General features: G+C 43.3%; 1 protein-coding gene across 2 annotated transcripts in view; it reads right to left on the bottom strand.

Moving 5' to 3' along the window:
- LOC115130182 (melanoma receptor tyrosine-protein kinase-like) overlaps positions 1-19101 on the bottom strand; it is a 50946-nt gene that overhangs the window by 16270 nt on the left and 15575 nt on the right. For both annotated transcript variants that reach the window (XM_029661043.2, XM_065019384.1), the window contains 8 exons: positions 9841-9992; positions 9234-9441; positions 8884-9018; positions 8571-8639; positions 8249-8367; positions 7939-8080; positions 5605-5721; positions 5341-5467 (listed from right to left, as the gene is read on the bottom strand). In XM_029661043.2, coding sequence (XP_029516903.1) covers positions 5341-5467; positions 5605-5721; positions 7939-8080; positions 8249-8367; positions 8571-8639; positions 8884-9018; positions 9234-9441; positions 9841-9992 — 1069 coding nt within the window. The remainder of the gene's footprint in view (positions 1-5340; positions 5468-5604; positions 5722-7938; positions 8081-8248; positions 8368-8570; positions 8640-8883; positions 9019-9233; positions 9442-9840; positions 9993-19101) is intronic.

The raw sequence follows: 19101 nt of genomic DNA, 5'->3' as shown, positions 1-19101 counted from the left end.
CCTTTTGTTCGATAAAGTCCTTCAACATGCATACAAAGGAATCCAAAATGATACCGGTAAACTTCATCCAAAACAAGTCAAACAATGTTTGTAATCAATCCTTAGGCACCCTAATATGTAAATAAACGATCATATTTCAAACGGAAAGAACGGTGTTCAATAGAAAAGGAAAATAACGAAGATCGCACGCTCATTCACGCGCGCCAAAAGTCTCCCTGTCCTGATGAGAACACCTTGGATAAACTACAACCACTTGTTGATTTTTCAAGAAACAAGCCTGAAACCCTTTCTAAAGACTGACACCTTTTCTTTGTATATCCCATAGGCTAGTATTGAAAAGGCCTGTGACCTCAGTTTTTTGCCTGCCATATCAGTTCTGTTATACTCACGGACATTATTTTAACAGTTTTAGAAACTTTAGAGTGTTTTCTATCTAATGCATATGCATATCCTAGCTTCTGGGCCTGAGTAACAGGCAGTTTACTTTGGGCACGCCAGTCATCCGGAAATTCAGGATGCTGTCCCTAGCCTGAAGAGCTCTGTCAGATTGGATGGGGAGCATCGCTGCACAGCTATTTTCAGGTCTCTCCAGAGATGTTCGGGCTCTGGCTGGGCCACAGGTGGACTCCAATCAAGTTCTAGAAACATCTCAAGGATGATCAATGGAAACCCGGATGCACCTGAGCTCAATTTTGAGTCTCATAATAAAGGGTCTGAATACTTATGTAAATACGGTATTTCTGGAAAAAGGGGTCTGTATACTTTACAAATGCACTGTACATACAGTACAGTCAAAACACCTACTCATTCAAGGGTTTATCTTTATTTTTACTATTTTCAACGTTGAAGAATAATACTGAAGACATCAAAACTATGAAATAACACACATGGAATCATGTAGTAACCAAAACATTGTTTTAAGTAGTCACCCTTTGCCTTGACAGCTTTGCACACTCTTGGCATTCTACATTTACATTTAAGTCATTTAGCAGACGCTCTTATCCAGAGCGACTTACAAATTGGTGCATTCACCTTATGACCTCCAGTGGAACAGTAGTGCATCTAAATCTTTTCAGGGGGAGGGGGGGTGAGAGGGATTACTTTATCCTATCCTAGGTATTCCTTAAAGAGGTGGGGTTTCAGGTGTCTCCGGAAGGTGGTGATTGACTCCGCTGTCCTGGCGTCGTGAGGGAGTTTGTTCCACCATTGGGGGGCCAGAGCAGCGAACAGTTTTGACTGGGCTGAGCGGGAACTGTACTTCCTCAGTGGTAGGGAGGCGAGCAGGCCAGAGGTGGATGAACGCAGTGCCCTTGTTTGGGTGTAGGGCCTGATCAGAGCCTGGATGTACTGAGGTGCCGTTCCCCTCACAGCTCCGTAGGCAAGCACCATGGTCTTGTAGCGGATGCGAGCTTCAACTGGAAGCCAGTGGAGGGAGCGGAGGAGCGGGGTGACGTGAGAGAACTTGGGAAGGTTGAACACCAGACGGGCTGCGGCGTTCTGGATGAGTTGTAGGGGTTTAATGGCACAGGCAGGGAGCCCAGCCAACAGCGAGTTGCAGTAATCCAGACGGGGAGATGACAAGTGCCTGGATTAGGACCTGCGCCGCTTCCTGTGTGAGGCAGGGTCGTACTCTGCGGATGTTGTAGAGCATGAACCTACAGGAACGGGCCACCGCCTTGATGTTAGTTGAGAACGACAGGGTGTTGTCCAGGATCACGCCAAGGTTCTTAGCGCTCTGGGAGGAGGACACAATGGAGTTGTCAACCGTGATGGCGAGATCATGGAACGGGCAGTCCTTCCCGGGAGGAAGAGCAGCTCCGTCTTGCCGAGGTTCAGCTTGAGGTGGTGATCCGTCATCCACACGGATATGTCTGCCAGACATGCAGAGATGCGATTCGCCACCTGGTCATCAGAAGGGGAAAGGAGAAGATTAATTGTGTGTCGTCTGCATAGCAATGATAGGAGAGACCATGTGAGGTTATGACAGAGCCAAGTGACTTGGTGTATAGCGAGAATAGGAGAGGGCCTAGAACAGAGCCCTGGGGACACCAGTGGTGAGAGCACGTGGTGTGGAGACGGATTCTCGCCACGCCACCTGGTAGGAGCGACCTGTCAGGTAGGGACGCAATCCAAGCGTGGGCGCGCCGGAGATGCCCAACTCGGAGAGGGTGGAGAGGAGGATCTGATGGTTCACAGTATCGAAGGCAGCCGATAGGTCTAGAAGGATGAGAGCAGAGGAGAGAGAGTTAGCTTTAGCAGTGCGGAGCGCCTCCGTGATACAGAGAAGAGCAGTCTCAGTTGAATGACTAGTCTTGAAACCTGACTGATTTGGATCAAGAAGGTCATTCTGAGAGAGATAGCGGGAGAGCTGGCCAAGGACGGCACGTTCAAGAGTTTTGGAAAGAAAAGAAAGAAGGGATACTGGTCTGTAGTTGTTGACATCGGAGGGATCGAGTGTAGGTTTTTCAGAAGGGGTGCAACTCTCGCTCTCTTGAAGACGGAAGGGACGTAGCCAGCGGTCAGGGATGAGTTGATGAGCGAGGTGAGGTAAGGGAGAAGGTCTCCGGAAATGGTCTGGAGAAGAGGAGGGGATAGGGTCAAGCGGGCAGGTTGTTGGGCGGCCGGCCGTCACAAGACGCGAGATTTCATCTGGAGAGAGAGGGAGAAAGAGGTCAGAGCACAGGGTAGGGCAGTGTGAGCAGAACCAGCGGTGTCGTTTGACTTAGCAAACGAGGATCGGATGTCGTCGACCTTCTTTTCAAAATGGTTGACGAAGTCATCTGCAGAGGAGGAGGAGGGGGGAGGGGAGGAGGATTCAGGAGGGAGGAGAAGGTTGCAAAGAGCTTCCTAGGGTTAGAGGCAGATGCTTGGAATTTAGAGTGGTAGAAAGTGGCTTTAGCAGCAGAGAGAAGAGGAAAATGTAGAGAGGAGGGAGTGAAAGGATGTCAGGTCCGCAGGGAGGCGAGTTTTCCTCCATTTCCGCTCGGCTGCCGGAGCCCTGTTCTGTGAGCTCGCAATGAGTCGTCGAGCCACGGAGCGGGAGGGAGGACCGAGCCGGCCTGGAGGATAGGGGACATAGAGAGTCAAAGGATGCAGAAAGGGAGGAGAGGAGGGTTGAGGAGGCAGAATCAGGAGATAGGTTGGAGAAGGTTTGAGCAGAGGAAGAGATGATAGGATGGAAGAGGAGAGAGTAGCGGGGGAGAGAGAGCGAAGGTTGGGACGGCGCGATACCATCCAGTAGGGGCAGTGTGGGAAGTGTTGGATGAGAGCGAGAGGGAAAAGGATACAAGGTAGTGGTCGGAGACTTGGAGGAGTTGCAATGAGGTTAGTGGAAGAACAGCATCTAGTAAAGATGAGGTCGAGCGTATTTCCTGCCTTGTGAGTAGGGGGAAGGTGAGAGGGTGAGGTCAAAAGAGGAGAGGAGTGGAAAGAAGGAGGCAGAGAGGAATGAGTCAAAGGTAGGCGTGGGGAGGTTAAAGTCGCCCAGAACTGTGAGAGGTGAGCCGTCCTCAGGAAAGGAGCTTATCAAGGCATCAAGCTCATTGATGAACTCTCCGAGGGAACCTGGGGCGATAAATGATAAGGATGTTAAGCTTGAAAGGGCTGGTAACTGTGACAGCATGGAATTCAAAGGAGGCGATAGACAGATGGGTAAGGGGAGAAAGAGAGAATGACCACTTGGGAGAGATGAGGATCCCGGTGCCACCACCCGCTGACCAGAAGCTCTCGGGGTGTGCGAGAACACGTGGGCAGACGAAGAGAGAGCAGTAGGAGTAGCAGTGTTGTCTGTGGTGATCCATGTTTCCGTCAGTGCCAAGAAGTCGAGGGACTGGAGGGAGACATAGGCTGAGATGAACTCTGCCTTGTTGGCCGCAGATCGGCAGTTCCAGAGGCTAGGGATAGACAGACACATAGTATCTCTCAACCAGCTTCACGTGGAATGCTTTTCCTACAGTCTGGAATGAGTTCCACATATGCTGAGCACTTGTGTGCTGATTTTCCTTCACTCTGCAGTCCAACTCATCCCAAACCATATCAATTGGGTTGAGGTCGAGTGATTGTGCAGGCCAGGTCATCTGATGCAGCACTCCATCACTCTCCTTCTTGGTCAAATAGCCCCTACACAGATGGGCTTAGTTCCACTAAGCGCAAACCAGATGGGATGGCGTATCGCTGCAGAATGCTGTGGTAGCCATGCTGGTTAAGTGTGCCTTGAATTCTAAATAAATCACGGACAGTGTCACCAACAGAGCACCCGCACACCACCACCTCCATGCTTCACGGTGGGAACCACACACGCAGAGATCATCCATTCACCTACTCTGCATCTCACAAAGACACGGTGGTTGGAACCAAAAATCTCTCATTTGGACTCATCAGACCAAAGGACAGATTTCCACCGGTCTAATGTCCATTACTTGTGTTTCTTGGTCCAAGCAAGTCTCTTCTACTTATTGGTGTCCTTTAATAGTGGTTTCTTTGCAGCAATTTGACCATGAAGGCCTGATTCACACAGTCTCCTCTGAACAGTTGATGTTGAGATGTGACTGTTACTTAAACTCTGTGAAACATTTATTTGGGCTGCAATTTCTGAGTCTGGTAACTCAAATGAACTCATCCTCTGCAGCAGAGGTAACTCGGGGTCTTCCGTTCCTGTGGCGGTCCTCATGAGAGCCAGTTTCAACATAGCGCTTGATGGTTTTTGTGACTGCACTTCTTGAAATGTTCTGGATTGACTGATCTTCATGTCTTAAAGTAATGATGGACTGTCCTTTCTCTTTGCTTATTTGAACTGTTCTTGACATAATATGGACTTGGTCTTTTATCAAACAGGGCTATCCTCTGTATACCACCCTTACCTTGTCACAACACAACTAATTGGCTCAAACGCATTAAGGAAAATAAATTCCACAAATTAATTTAAGAAGGCACACTTGTTAATTTAAATGCATTCCAGGTGACTACCTCATGAAGTTGGTTGAGAGAATGCCAAGAGTGTGCAAAGCTGTCATCAAGGCAAGGGGTGGCTACTTTGAAGAATCTAAAATATATTTTGATTTGTTTAACACATCATTCCATATGTTATTTCCTAGCTTTGATGTCTTCACTATTATTCTACAATGTAGAAAATAGTAAAAATAAAGAAAAACCCTGGAATGAGGTGGTGTGTCAACTGTTGACTGGTACTGTATGTTAGAGGGAGTAGTTCAAAACACAGTCATTTAAGTTTATTCAAAATCATTTGAATGAACACAGAGCAAATTGCATTGTATTTCACTGTTACGGTGTACATATTAGGACAACCCATGGACACCGTACAATGTGATTGTTAATCCTTACCCATCCAAAGATGTCTGCATAATTGAAACAGCTCCATTGATTTTGGTGCAGTTTTTGAAAGAATCAATGTTAGACGCGTTGATTGACAACACTTTAGTAAGCAGTCCCATTCCAAGTCCATCGCAAACTAGATGAGAATAACACAAAAACATTCAAACCATTGACGATCCAATGCAGCATTATGAGGTTAAGAAATGACACAGCTAGCAAATTTAAAAATAAAGTACATTTATGTTGACTAGAGTTACATTTGCAATATTTTACCTTTCGGACAGATTCCGTCACACTTCTTGCACCTCCTGACACCATTCTCCTCCACCTCGTGTGTGTTGCCGCTGCACGTTCTGACACACGCCCCGTGGTCCGTCACCACATAATTATCTATAATAAACAACCAATCACAGGTCAGGGGTCACCTTCACCAATCCAGACAATTATAGGCAAAAGTCTCTTCACCATGTAAGTATAGCGGCGGGGGCGTATTCACTGAGGTGAAACATTCTGAAAGAAACAATAGATACGGTTGAAGTCGGAAGTTTACATGCACCTTAGCCAAATACATTTAAACTCAGTTCTTCACAATTCCTGACATTTAATCCTAGTAAAAATTCCCTGTCCCTGTCAGTTAGGATCACCACTTTATTTTAAGAATGTGAAATGTCAGAATAATAGTGGAGTGATTTATTTCAGCTTTTATTTCTTTCATCGCATTCCCAGTGGGTCAAAAGTTTACATACACTCAATTAGTATTTGGTAGCATTGCTTTAAATTGTTCAACTTGGGTCAAACTTTTTGGGTAGCCTTCCACATGCTTCCAACAATAAGTTGGGTGAATATTGGCCCATTCCTCCTGACAGAGCTGGTGTAACTGACTCAGGTTTGTAGGCCTCCTTGCTCGCACACACTTTTTCAGTTCTGCCCACAAATGTTCTATAGGATTGAGGTCAGGGCTTTGTGATGGCCACTCCAATACCTTGACTTTGTTGTCCTTAAGCCATTTTGCCACAACTTTGGAAGTATGCTTGGGGTCATTGTCCATTTGGAAGACCCATTTGCGACCAAGCTTTAACTTCCTGACTGATGTCTTGAGATGTTGCTTCAATATATCCACATAGTTTTTCTTTCCTCATGATGCCATCTATTTTGTGAAGTGCAGCAGTCCCTCCTGCAGCAAAGCACCCCCACAACATGATGCAGCCACCCCCGTGCTTCACGGTTGGGATGGTTTTCTCTTGCTTGCAAGCCTCCCCCTTTTTACTCCAAACATAATGATGGTCATTATGGCCAAACAGTTCTATTTTTGTTTCATTAGACCAGAGGACATTTCTCCAAAAAGTACAATCTTTGTCCCCATGTGCAGTTGCAAACCGTAGTCTGGCTTTTTTATGGCGGTTTTGGAGCAGTGTCTTCTTCCTTGCTTAATGGCCTTTCAAGGTATGTTGATTATAGGACTTGTTTTACTGTGGATATAGATACTTTTGTACCGGTTTCGTCCAGCATCTTCACAAGGTCCTTTGCTGTTGTTCTGGGATTGATTTGCACTTTTCGCACCAAAGTACGTTCATCTCTAGGAGGCAGAACGCGTCTCCTTCCTGAGCTGTATGAAGGCTGTGTGGTCCCATGGTGTTTATACTTGCATATTATTGTTTGTACAGATGAACGTGGTACCTTCAGCGTTTGGAAATTGCTCCCAAGGATGAACCTGTCAAGAGTCGGTGTGTAGCGGGTCGGACGAAGTCAGGCACAGGACACGGAACTGAGTAAAAACGTTACTCGACAGTAAACCAACAATATATTCCATGCTGGGAAACACACCAGCTCACAGAACTACTGACCACTCAACAACGAACAAACACGCACAAAAACCATGGGGAAAACAGAGGGTTAAATAATGAACATGTAATTGGGGAATTGAAACCAGGTGTGTAAAACAAAGACAAAACAAAAGGAAAATGAAAAGTGGATCGGCCATGGCTAGAAGGCCGGTGACGTCGAACGCTGTCCGAGCAAGGAGAGGAACCAACTTCGGCGGAAGTCGTGACAGAACCAGACTTGTGGAGGTCTACAATTATTTTTTTCTGAGGTCTTGGCTGATTTCTTTTGATTTTTCCACGATGTCAAGCAAAGAGACACTGAGTGTGAAGGTAGGCCTTGATGTATTTCAACAGTTACACCTCCAATAGACTAATTGACATAATTTGAGTCAATCAGAAGCTTCTAAAGCCATGACATCATTTTCTGGAATTTTCCAAGCTGTTTAAAGGCACAGTAAACTTAGTGTATGTAAATTTCTAACCCACTGGAATTGTGATACAGTGAATTATAAGTGAAATAATCTGTCTGTAAAAAATTGTTGGAAAAATTACTTGTGTCATACACAAAGTAGATATCCTAACTGACTTGCCAAAATTATAGTTTGTTAACAAGAAGTGTATGTAAAATTCTGACTTCAACTGTATGAAAGTAACAAATAGAGCCCAATTCCCAATTCTACCAGACAGACATGTATGGTGTAGAACAGATGTTTGTCTGGCCAGTCAGTAAAGTTATGAGCATACCCCATCTTTATTAACCCTTTGATACTGTAGATGACCTTACGTGGGCAGTCCTTCACACAAGTGGCCCCGAACGTGTACTTGGCATTAGGGTTGGAAGCCAACTGGTGGGTGTTGGGATTGTAGAGCATGGTAGGGGGGCAGGCATCCTTACATGTGCCATCATCTTGGAAGTCTCTACAAGCCTTTGAATACAAGAATGAAAGACTACGATCACAATGAGTGTGCAATATCGCCAACGATATCTGGAGCAGCCCAGGAGTGGGTCTGCCTGTTGTCTTTTTAAATGTGTTTCCTATCTGATTATAACTTTTGTAAGTTCTGAATTCATTGAAGTCAGAAGAGTCTCTCACCAGACACTCTGTAGGCCTAGGGCCGGTGCAGCCTGCAGCACAGTGTTCGTTACAGCAGTCACTGGGTTTAGGACCCCTACACCTTCCAGAGCACTGCTCTGCACACGTCAGCTTGGTAACTGAGGAGAGATGGGAGTTGGAAAGAGAGGACCAGTCAGCAAAACACACCCATCACCGAGTGCAAGGGTCTGTGTGAGAAAATGAGCAACCAACAAAATACTTTCAAAATTAACAAAAGTTTCTACCAATATCATGAAAGAGAAATAGCACGTGATGTTTTTGTATCACTACTAATTTCGGGGAGAGAAGAATGGCTCCTTACAGGTTTGACAGTTCTCCAGTCCTGAGGTCCAGCATGATCCATTGTAGCATCCTGGGTCACACTTGTCACCTGTAAGGTGAGGAAAAACCCTTACATGATGTCATTCATAGAATACTGGTGTTACACATGGTTAAACCTGGCCATGCAAGTTTGGTTGTAAATCACAAACCCGAAAGCTGTGTCATATGGAATAATCATAATAGTTGTGCTGGTTAATCAAATGAAAAACAACGACGCCAAAATGATTCCACTGAACACAAAGCAGAGAAGGATCCATTACTATACTAAGTGTTAATGAATCTAGCATACTTACAGTAACGGCCATAGCTCTCCAGTTTGAAGTGCATACTATGGTTTATGGCCTTATTTACCATGTCCCACCACTGGATGGTTTCCACATTACACAGCAAAGGATTGTGGGCAATTTTCACACCTCCCTTGAGAATCTCTGTGCAAAATAGAAGGACACATAGATATGTTGTCTGGCCTGTGTAATGGAACCAATGGCATAGACCCAAAAATTCTAACTCCCAAGCTAAATCAAGCACACCACAAATACTTCAAAGTACTTTAAATAACATTACATAATGTATTTGACCCACTCAGGTGTGGACAGAATCCAGGATACAGTCACTGAAATGGACCTCCAAGTCACCCACTAACCTGTCAGTCCACTCAGCTTCAGCTCCCTCAGGCCCCGGGTGTAGTTGAGGGTCACAGAGGAGTGATTCTTCTCGTAATTGGATGTTACAGTCAGGGCATACTTGTCAAGGAAGAGGGAGTGTCCTCGGATAAGACGCAGGTTCTCGAGAGGGATGCTGGCTGCCTTATTGAGGGCGATCAGAACGTATCCTCCAACCTCCTGAATGGACTGGAGGGAGAACATAGAAATGGATAGAAGTGTGGAACGTGCCAGAGTTTGGTCTGGTGGTCATGCAACCTACTCTTGACTACGTTAACCTTGCAATGCAATCATTGTTCAGTTGGTGGTAGTGAAGTCATAAAGGATAGAAAAGCTTTATTCTTACTATTACACTCACATTGACGTTGAGTCATTTAGCAGACTCCTATCCAGAGTTACTTACAGCCAGTGCATTCAACTAGGAGCTAGAAGCCACGGCAAGAAAAGTAATGAAATGGCTGCAACACTATTTTCTCTCAGGTCATTTTAGATCAGAGAGAGGGCGAGGAAATATATGACATAGGAAAGGTGGATAGGTAGGAAGCAACTGCAAACATTGTATAGGAATCGAACCCTCCATCTCCTCACCTTGAGGAAGGAGAGGTCGTGGTAGTCCTGGATGTAGGTGAGCTCTAGGTTCTCCAGGACCACAGTACAGTTGCTGTACATCTTCACAAGGTTGTTGTAGTGGTCGTCTACAGTCGCCAGCAGCGTCAGCCTGTTGCTGATCCCCTGACAAACTGGAACCAGAAGACAGAGAGGAAAAGTGTCACTATGGAATAGAGGTCGACCGATTATGATTTTTCAACGCTGATACAAGTACCGATTATTGGAGGACCAAAAAAGGCCGATACCGATTATGACTATTTTTTGTTGTTGTTGTTGTTGTTGTAATAATGACAATTACAACAATCCTGAATGAACACTTATTTTAACTTAATATAATACATCAATAAAATCAATTTAGCCTCAAATAAATAATGAAACATGTTCAATTTGGTTTCAATAATGCAAAAACAAAGTGTTGGAGAAGAAAGTAAAAGTACAATATGTGCCATGTAAGAAAGCTAACGTTTAAGTTTCTTGCTCAGAACATGAGAACATATGAAAGCTGGTGGTTCCTTTTAACATGAGTCTTCAATATTCCCAGGTAAGAAGTTTTAGGTTGTAGGTATTATAGGAATTATAGGACTATTTCTCTCTATACCATTTGTATTTCATTAACCTTTGACTATTGGATGTTCTTATAGGCACTTTAGTATTGCCAGTGTAAGAGTATAGCTTCCGTCCCTCTCCTCGCTCCTCCCTGGGCTCGAACCAGGAACACAACGACAACAGCCACCCTTGAAGCAGCGTTACCTATGCAGAGCAAGGGGAACAACTACTCCAAGTCTCAGAGCGAGTGACGTTTGAAACGCTATTAGCGCGCACCCCGCTAACTAGCTAGCCATTTCACATCGGTTATACGAGCCTAATCTCGGGAGTTGATAGGCTTGAAGTCATAAACAGCGCAATGCTTGATGCACAATGAAGAGCTGTTGGCAAAACGCTTGAAAGTGCTGTTTGAATGAATGCTTACGAGCCTGCTGCTGCCTACCACCGCTCAGTCAGACTGCTCTATCAAATCATAGACTTAGTTATAACATAATAACACACAGAAATACGAGCCTTAGGTCATTAATATGGTCGAATCCGGAAACTATCATCTCGAAAACAAGACGTTTATTCTTTCAGTGAGATACGGAACCGTTTCGTATTTTATCTAAGGGGTGGGATCCATTAGTCTAAATATTCCTGTTACATTGCACAACCTTCAATGTTATGTCATAATTACGTAATATTCTGGCAAATTAGGCATCCCAAACTGTTACATATACACTGACTCTGCGTGCAATGAACGCAAGAGAAGTGACACAATTTCACCTGGTTAATATTGCCTGCTAACCTGTATTTCTTTTAGCTAAATATGCAGGTTTAAAAATATATACTTCTGTGTATTGATTTTAAGAAAGGCATTGTTGTTCATGGTTAGGTACAAATTGGTGCAACGATACGCACCGCATCAATTATATGCAACGCAGGACACGCTAGATAAACTAGTGATATCATCAACCATGGGCTAACTTAATTGTTTTGATAAGATAAGTTTAATGCTACAGTGGGTATTTGATACAGTATTTGATACACTGCCGATTTTGCAGGTTTTCCTACAAAGCATGTAGAGGTTTGTAATTTTTATCATAGGTACACATCAACTGTGAGAGACAGAATCTAAAACAAAAATCCAGAAAATGACATTGTATGATTTTTATGTAATTAATTTGGATTTTATTGCCTTGGCTTACTGCATTTGCGTAACAGGCTGTCTCCTCGTGGAGTGCAATGAGAGGCAGGTGGTTAGAGCATTGGACTAGTTAACTGTAAGGTTGCAAGATTGAATCTCCCGAGCTGACAAGGTGAAAATCTGCCGTTCTGCCCCTGAACAAGGTAGTTAACTCACCGTTCCTAGGCCGTCATTGAAAATAAGAATGTGTTCTTAACGGACTTGCCTAGTTAAATAAAGATTAAATAAAGGTGTAAAAAAATAAATTTCAAAAATCGGCCAAATCGGATTTCCGATTGTTATGAAAACTTGAGATCGCCCCTAATTAATAGGCCATTCCGATGAATCGGTCGACCTCTACTATGGAAGTTTAGTTGCTAATTGTATACATCAAAGTTTGGCTTTCATGTTAACTGTAGGAGTCATTTACATAATGATTCCAACAGAGTTCCACTTTTGGATGAGAGACATCATTTAGTGGAAACCACATTTCCAAACAAAGTTCTACTGAACATCACCATGAAACCTAACCTACTGTGGGCACAGTACCACTTAGTGGTATTGAGGTGCACGTAATGGTGACATAATGACGGTCAGTCCTGACATAAAGTGATATGCCATTACAGAGAGTCTCCACAACAGGTTGGACAGGTTCTGAGGAGATGAGAGGTTGATCTTTAACGTCTACACTGCTGCAGACTACACGCCAACTAAGGAGGGATTTTCACCACTCCATCATCTGGAAGGAGAGAAAGAAAGCTTTCACACATGCACTTTGCTGCCCTCTGAAACTCTAACATCATTGTGTCTCAACTGGCATAAGTCGCTCAGATTTTTTGGGGGACACCTATAGCTAGTTAGTTAACACATGCTTCTTTGAATGTACCTGTTCCTCCAAGGAGAACCGTTAAAGGCTGTATTTCTGGGAGGAATCGTGGATGGTGTGGAGAGTTGCGCGCCGCCTGTGCTAGGGTATCGAGTTGAACGCGCACACTCACAGTTTTATAGGCAGATGCTGTAGTCAGTGGGAGGTGAGGAAGAAGATGGAAGCAGCTGGTAAGGGAATAGACAAAGTCCCTGTGTAATTTATCTTGGGACCAGACTACAGGGCTCACAGCATGAGTATGAGGATGTAGCCAAACAAATCATTTAATACATCTGATATACTTGTGGTTCATATTAGTTTAGCTTAGCTTGTGGTTCATATTAGTTTAGCTTAGCTTGTGGTTCATATTAGTTTAGTGAGAGCTTGTGGTTCATATTAGTTTAGTGAGAGCTTTTCAGAGAGTCATGCTGTGGTTAATAAGGTAGACAGGAAAGTCATTCTTCAAGAAGCCGCTTTTAACTTAACAAGTTGCAAGCTCCTAGGTCTAGAACAATCATTATAACTTCATTATAAGCAAAATCATAGGCCATAATCACTTCTTGACTAAGTCAAAATATTAGTGTGTAGGTATGGCTCCGTCACCCTAACCTCAGTACCCCTCCTCCCCCGTTCCACTAAACAACTGCCATCATAATGCATGTGCATTGTAACGTGTAATAACATTTGACCCTTGGGTTGATTACACAGCCGTCGTATTTCATGTTCTGGCAGGATCACCTTTGTTATCCTAGATTGTATTGATAGGTGGCTTTTTATTTACATCAAAAATAGAAGATAAAACTCTAAATAGAATGTTCTAGATGGAACTTTACTCTAACTGTACTTTAATGCAACTGCATTTCACATGCATACAGTATTAGTGTACATTGAGCTCCGTGTGTGTGCTTCTAAGCAGGCCTCACTCAGAGATGTCACTAAGGTAAACACAGCTGCACCCTCTCTCCCAGTTTTGTGTCTGTTCCCCCCACACTGCTTCAGTGTTCAGGTCAATGTCATTCTGGGGCAATCTGACATCTGGAAGCACATCCTCGCCCTTAGTTCCTAAGTGTGCTTGCCTGTGTATGTGTGTGCATAACTGCATATCTGTGTCCGATCTGCAGACTCTCCCTGCACTGCTGTAGCCTGCACTACTGTAGAGCTCCCCTACCTCTGGATACTCCACTCCCTGAAGGACTTGACCCTTAACCCTTTCTCCACACACTTCCTGTAATAGGATCAAGCTTGTTTCCTAAGTCTATCATCCTCTGCGGTCATCCGGCCTCATACCCCTCACTCAAACCTTGTCATCCTCTCTTCCCACTCTTCTTCCTCCTCCCACAGACACATTCCCAAAGGACAAGAGGGGGATGAGGGCCGGAGGGGTGGGTCGTACTCCTCCTGGAGCTCAATCACTTTTACATGTGGCTCTACTCTGGAGAGAATGATGGGGGTGGACAGATGTTGGTGGTGTTAGTTTATAATAGAATGAAAAGAAAGTGAATTCAATTATCTCAGACGCTCCACAAATAATTAAACTTTATATATTTTTTTTTGGGGTCGGGGGGTTCTAGTTACTGCCCAGTGTTTCCAGATTTCTGTTCATAGTACTGTATTGTTTAAAGGGGCAATCAGTAGTTGTTACATCCCTTTTTGGACTTATACATGTATTATACAGTGCATTTGTGGAAGGATTCAGACCCCTTTACTTTTTCCACATTTTGTTACGTTACAGCCTTTTTTCTAAAAATTTAGTTTTTTCCCCTCATACAATACCCCATAATGACAAAGCAAAAACAGGTTTTTAGACATTTTATCAAAAAAGAAATAAATAAAAGAAATATGACATTTTACATAAGTATTCAGACCCTTTACTCAGTACTTTGTTGAAGCACCTTTGGCAGCGATTACAGTCTTGAGTCTTCTTGGGTATGACACTACAAGCTTGGCACACCTGTAATGGCTTTCGTCATAGGATGAGGAAAAGTAGTCAGACCAAAGCGCAGCGTGGTAAGTGTTCATGTTTGTTTATTGAACTGAACACTAAATCAAAATAACATGAATAAATGAAACTGAAACAGTCCCGTAAGGTGCAAACACTAATACAGAAAAGAACCACCCACAAAACCCCTGTGGGAAAAAGCTACCTAAGTGTGGGTCCCAATCAGAGATAACGATAGACAGCTGTTCCTGATTGAGAACCCTACCCGGCCAAAACAAAGAAATACAAAACATAGAAAAAGGCCATAGAATGCCCACCCAAATCACACCCTGACCGAACCAAAATAGAGAGGGCGTAACAACACCTGTATTTGCAGAAGTTTCTCCCATTATTCTCTGCAGATACTCTCAAGCTCTGTCAGGTTGGATGGGGAGCGTTGCATCACAGATATTTTCAGGTCTCTCCAGAGATAGTCAAATCTAGGCTCTGGCTGGGCCACTCAAGGACAGTCAGAGACTTGTCCCGAAGCCACTCCTTCATTATCTTGGCTGTGTGCTTAAGGTTGTTGTACTGTTGGAAGGTGAACCTTCGCCCCAGTCTGAGGTCCTGAGCACTCTGGAGCAGGTTATCATCAAGGATCTCTCTGCATGATGCTGCCACCACCATGCTTCCCTGTAGAGATAGTGCCAGGTTTCCTCCAGACGTGACGCTTGGTATTCAGGCCAAAGAGTTCAATCTTGGTTTCATCAAACCAGAGAATCTTGTTTCTCATGGTCTGAGAGTCCTTTAGGTGCCTTTTGGCAAACTCCAAGCTGACTGTCATGTGCCTTTTTTACTGAGAAGTGGCTTCCGTCTGGCCACTCTACCATAAAGGCCTGGAGTGCTGCAGAGAAGGTTGTCCTTCTGGAATGTTCTCCCATCTCCACAGAGGAACTCTGGAGCTCTCGGGTTCTTGGTCAACTCCCTGACCAAGTCCCTTCTCCTCCAATTACTCAGTTTGGCCTTGTGGCCAGCTGTAGGAAGAGTCTGGATGGTTCCAAACTCATTCCATTTACGAATGATGGAGGCCACTGTGCTCTTGGGGACCTTCAAAGCTGCAGAAATGTTTTGGTACCCTTCCCCAGATCTGTGCCTCAACACAATCCTTTCTCGGAGCTCTACGGACATTTCCTTTGACCTTATGGCTTGGTTTTTGCTCTGACATGCACTGTCAACTGTGGGACCTTTTATATAGACACGTGTATGCCTTTCCAAATCATGTCCAATCAACTCAATTTACCACAGATGGACTCCAACCAAGTTGTAGAAACATATCAAGGATGATCAATGGAAACAGGATGCACCTGAGCTCAATTTTTTCGAGTCTCATAGCAAAGTGTCTGAATACTTATAAGGTAAGGTATAAGGTATTATTTTTTATAAATGTGCAAAATTTTCAAAAAACCTTTTTGGCTTTGTCATTATGGGGTATTGTGTGTAGATTGAGGGACATTTTGATTTCATCAATTTTAGAATAAGGCTGCAATGTAATATCATGTGGGGAAAAAAGGTAAGGGGTCTGAATACTTTCCAAATGCACTGTATCCATTGATTCTTGAAGAATATACCGTTTAAATGCCTCATGCGCTTAGTTCAACTGTCATACCACATCAGAACCCAAAATAGAACTTGTTTAACTCCAATGTTTGTAAACAAACACTGTTTAGCATAAACAAAACATGGTTAAAACTATCATTTTGATATCATGCATGGCCAGTCCTTGTATCCATAGCGCTGCCTTTGAATTTGAGTCTGGTATCATTTCTCTAGGCCCATCCTCCTGCTTTACACTGAAACAGTGGTGGAGAGAATGCTTTGTTATTGCTGATAGCCACTTTGAGTAGTATTTTCATTTCAAAACCTTTTTTAATATTTTTTTTTTTACATTCATGAATATTGACAAATATAAAAAATAATATTAAACATTTTAATGTTGATTGATGATAATAATGATCAATTAGCCTTTTGAAATGATACACTTGGATTAGCTAACACAATGTGCCATTGGAACACAGGAGTGATGGTTGCTGATGATGGGCCTCTGTTCGCCTATGTACATAAAAAATATGCCGTTTCCAGCTACAATAGTCATTTACAACATTAACACAATGTCTACACTGTATTTCGATCAATTTGATGTTATTTTAATGGACCAAAAATGTGCTTTTCTTTCAAAAACAAGAATTTCTGAGTGACCCCAAACTTGTGTGTGTGTGTGTGTGTGTGTGTGTGTGTGTGTGTGTGTGATACTACTCATATTACAGAGAAAGCGATAAAACTTCATATGACACCAATGCCTTCAGAAACACTATGGAGTCTTAAAGGAGGCCTGGGTAAGGCCAAAGTGTCAGAAATATACCAACTGTGATAAATTAATTCTCAATGATGCTTTTGGATACAAATGTCAAATATGTCAACAATCCTTCCTTCAAAGGACTATGCTATGGAAGACATTTTGTAAAAAGCCCTTAAATCATGGTCTTTTTTCTTCTTCTGAGGAATCACTCTATTGGTTTAGAGCTCTATGTTCCTCCTGCTTTGTTTGTGAAAAAAAAACAGGTTTCAGCTGATTGTTTAACTTGGAAATCCTCGACTACAAGGCCATGCCAGACTTCATAGGAAGAAGTTCCTGTGTGTGTTGTACTGGGTGGGGCTACGTGAGAGAGATTTTGCAATCTCACTCTTTTTTATAATTTCAAATGACATTTTTCTTTACACCTACTGTATGAGTACATTTAGCTGACATTGCAACTACTGATGATGCCAATTGTGTGTTTGCATTATATCCATTGTTTTCTGTAAGAGGCATTGAAAGGGATTTGTCTTAGCTGAAAATATAGAACTAAAGTTCCAGTCATAGTTTCCATGTGTAACGGTCCACAGATGACCTCTCTCCTCCCTCAGAGTTCTCCTCTGTCCACCCCTGTGTGCCTGCCTCTCCCCTCCCTCCTCACAGAGAAGTGTGGAATTCCCTGAGTCTATGCCATGTATCCTTTGGGCAGTGCTAGAAAGGGATGGAGGGAGGGGAGGAAGGGAGATGGAAGATTGAGTGGACACTGGTTGTTGAGATAAGAGGAGCTTCACGGTCACAGAGGGTTTGTACAGTCTACGCAAACACGCACGCACACAAACACAAGTGCACACATGCACACACTCACACTTTCTCTATATTACAGAAACACACCTGGTCCCAGTCACTCATTCGCATAGGAAATGGGATGAACGGACTAACTGCGCCCTTCCCACTCACCTCCGTTGTCTCTTTAAACAGTCTCTCAGACTGCTGGCTGAACAAGGGAGAAGAAATAATGAGAGGAAAGGGCCTTTTCGTTTCATTCAATGTTCTTGCTAAAAATGCCCGTTGTGCTGAATGCCCCTCAATCCTGCTGTCTTATAAGGTTCCACACAGGCATCCTATTTCCCAAGTAATAATAGCCTTTGAATGACTAAAACATCACCGATAATATATTTTTTATATGAAAATGCTCAGAATTTAAGAAATTGTACCTTCTCTCATTTCTAACTATCAGAAAGCCTGAAAGAACAGCCTGATTGGACAGGGAGCTTGACTGGCAGCTCTTTGAAACACTCTTGTGTTCGTTGCCAGGTACCAAGGTAAACAATAGGCCATGTCATTGATGAGGAGATAAACAATGGGCCACATGTCATTCTGAGCCTAAATAGTATGCCTCAACCACACTTTCTCTGCAAAATGTCAACAGTGTTGATCATGGACCGTTTGGATATCAGACAAACAACAGAACTGCAGAATACAGTTCACTAATACACTTCACAATAATTAGTAAAGCCTGAGTCACCTTAGAAGCTTAGACATAAGAGCATGTACATGAACACAGGATACAAAACGTGTACTGGACAATGTATTGGTGCCTCTGCATTAGCATTATAGATGACAATATGTTCAGAACTGTATGTATTGATCAGACATTTATTTGATCATTTGCAGTAGGTCAGAATAGCTGAAATATTGATCTACATGAACAGATGAGAAATAATGGTGAGACATCATTTGACAGAAAGAAAAGAGCCATAGGCCTAATATAGGCATCCGGTCACCCTACAGTGTGCAGGATCCATTGATTCGTACAATTTGTGACACTCATGTTCCGTCTGAATGCTTGAAAAAATATACATACAAAGTAACAAAATCTGATATCATATCACATAAAAGTGATTTACTTAGGCTTTAGGAAATGCAACCAACTACAGAGATTGATGGGGAGGAGAGGAGGATCCATGTACCACGCTTCAATCATGCAAGCTTCAGTCACCCACTTGGCTTCAGTCGCCCCCAAGATTGAGGCGGGAGACCAATCCAGTTATGGCCTCCTTGCCAGACCTCTCACACTGGACAGACAGGGGTCCTGGGATGGACAGCTCGCACAGCTTCCCCACCTCTGGCGCTGGATCAAGGGTGACCTCGTTAAAAAGAGATCCAGGAGCCCATCTACATAAAGTAATGTTCTTGAAAAGAGAAATGTTTGTTAAATGGGCAGTGAATTTAATTTCCTTTCATTTACTGTTATGATGCAAGCAATTTGTTGTAGTGTTTATGTGATTTTTTTTTAAAGTACTCAATATGAAATATGCAATATTTGGTCGTGCAACTTTTTTCTTTCTTGTTTTGGATTTGGATTTTTTTGTGTGCCTGAAAAGCTCAAT

The sequence above is a fragment of the Oncorhynchus nerka genome, linkage group LG6, assembly GCF_034236695.1.
Source record: "Oncorhynchus nerka isolate Pitt River linkage group LG6, Oner_Uvic_2.0, whole genome shotgun sequence".
In the NCBI taxonomy this organism is placed as follows: domain Eukaryota; kingdom Metazoa; phylum Chordata; class Actinopteri; order Salmoniformes; family Salmonidae; genus Oncorhynchus; species Oncorhynchus nerka.
Note: the sequence above shows the minus strand (reverse complement) of the source record. Positions and strands in the feature narration are given on the sequence as shown.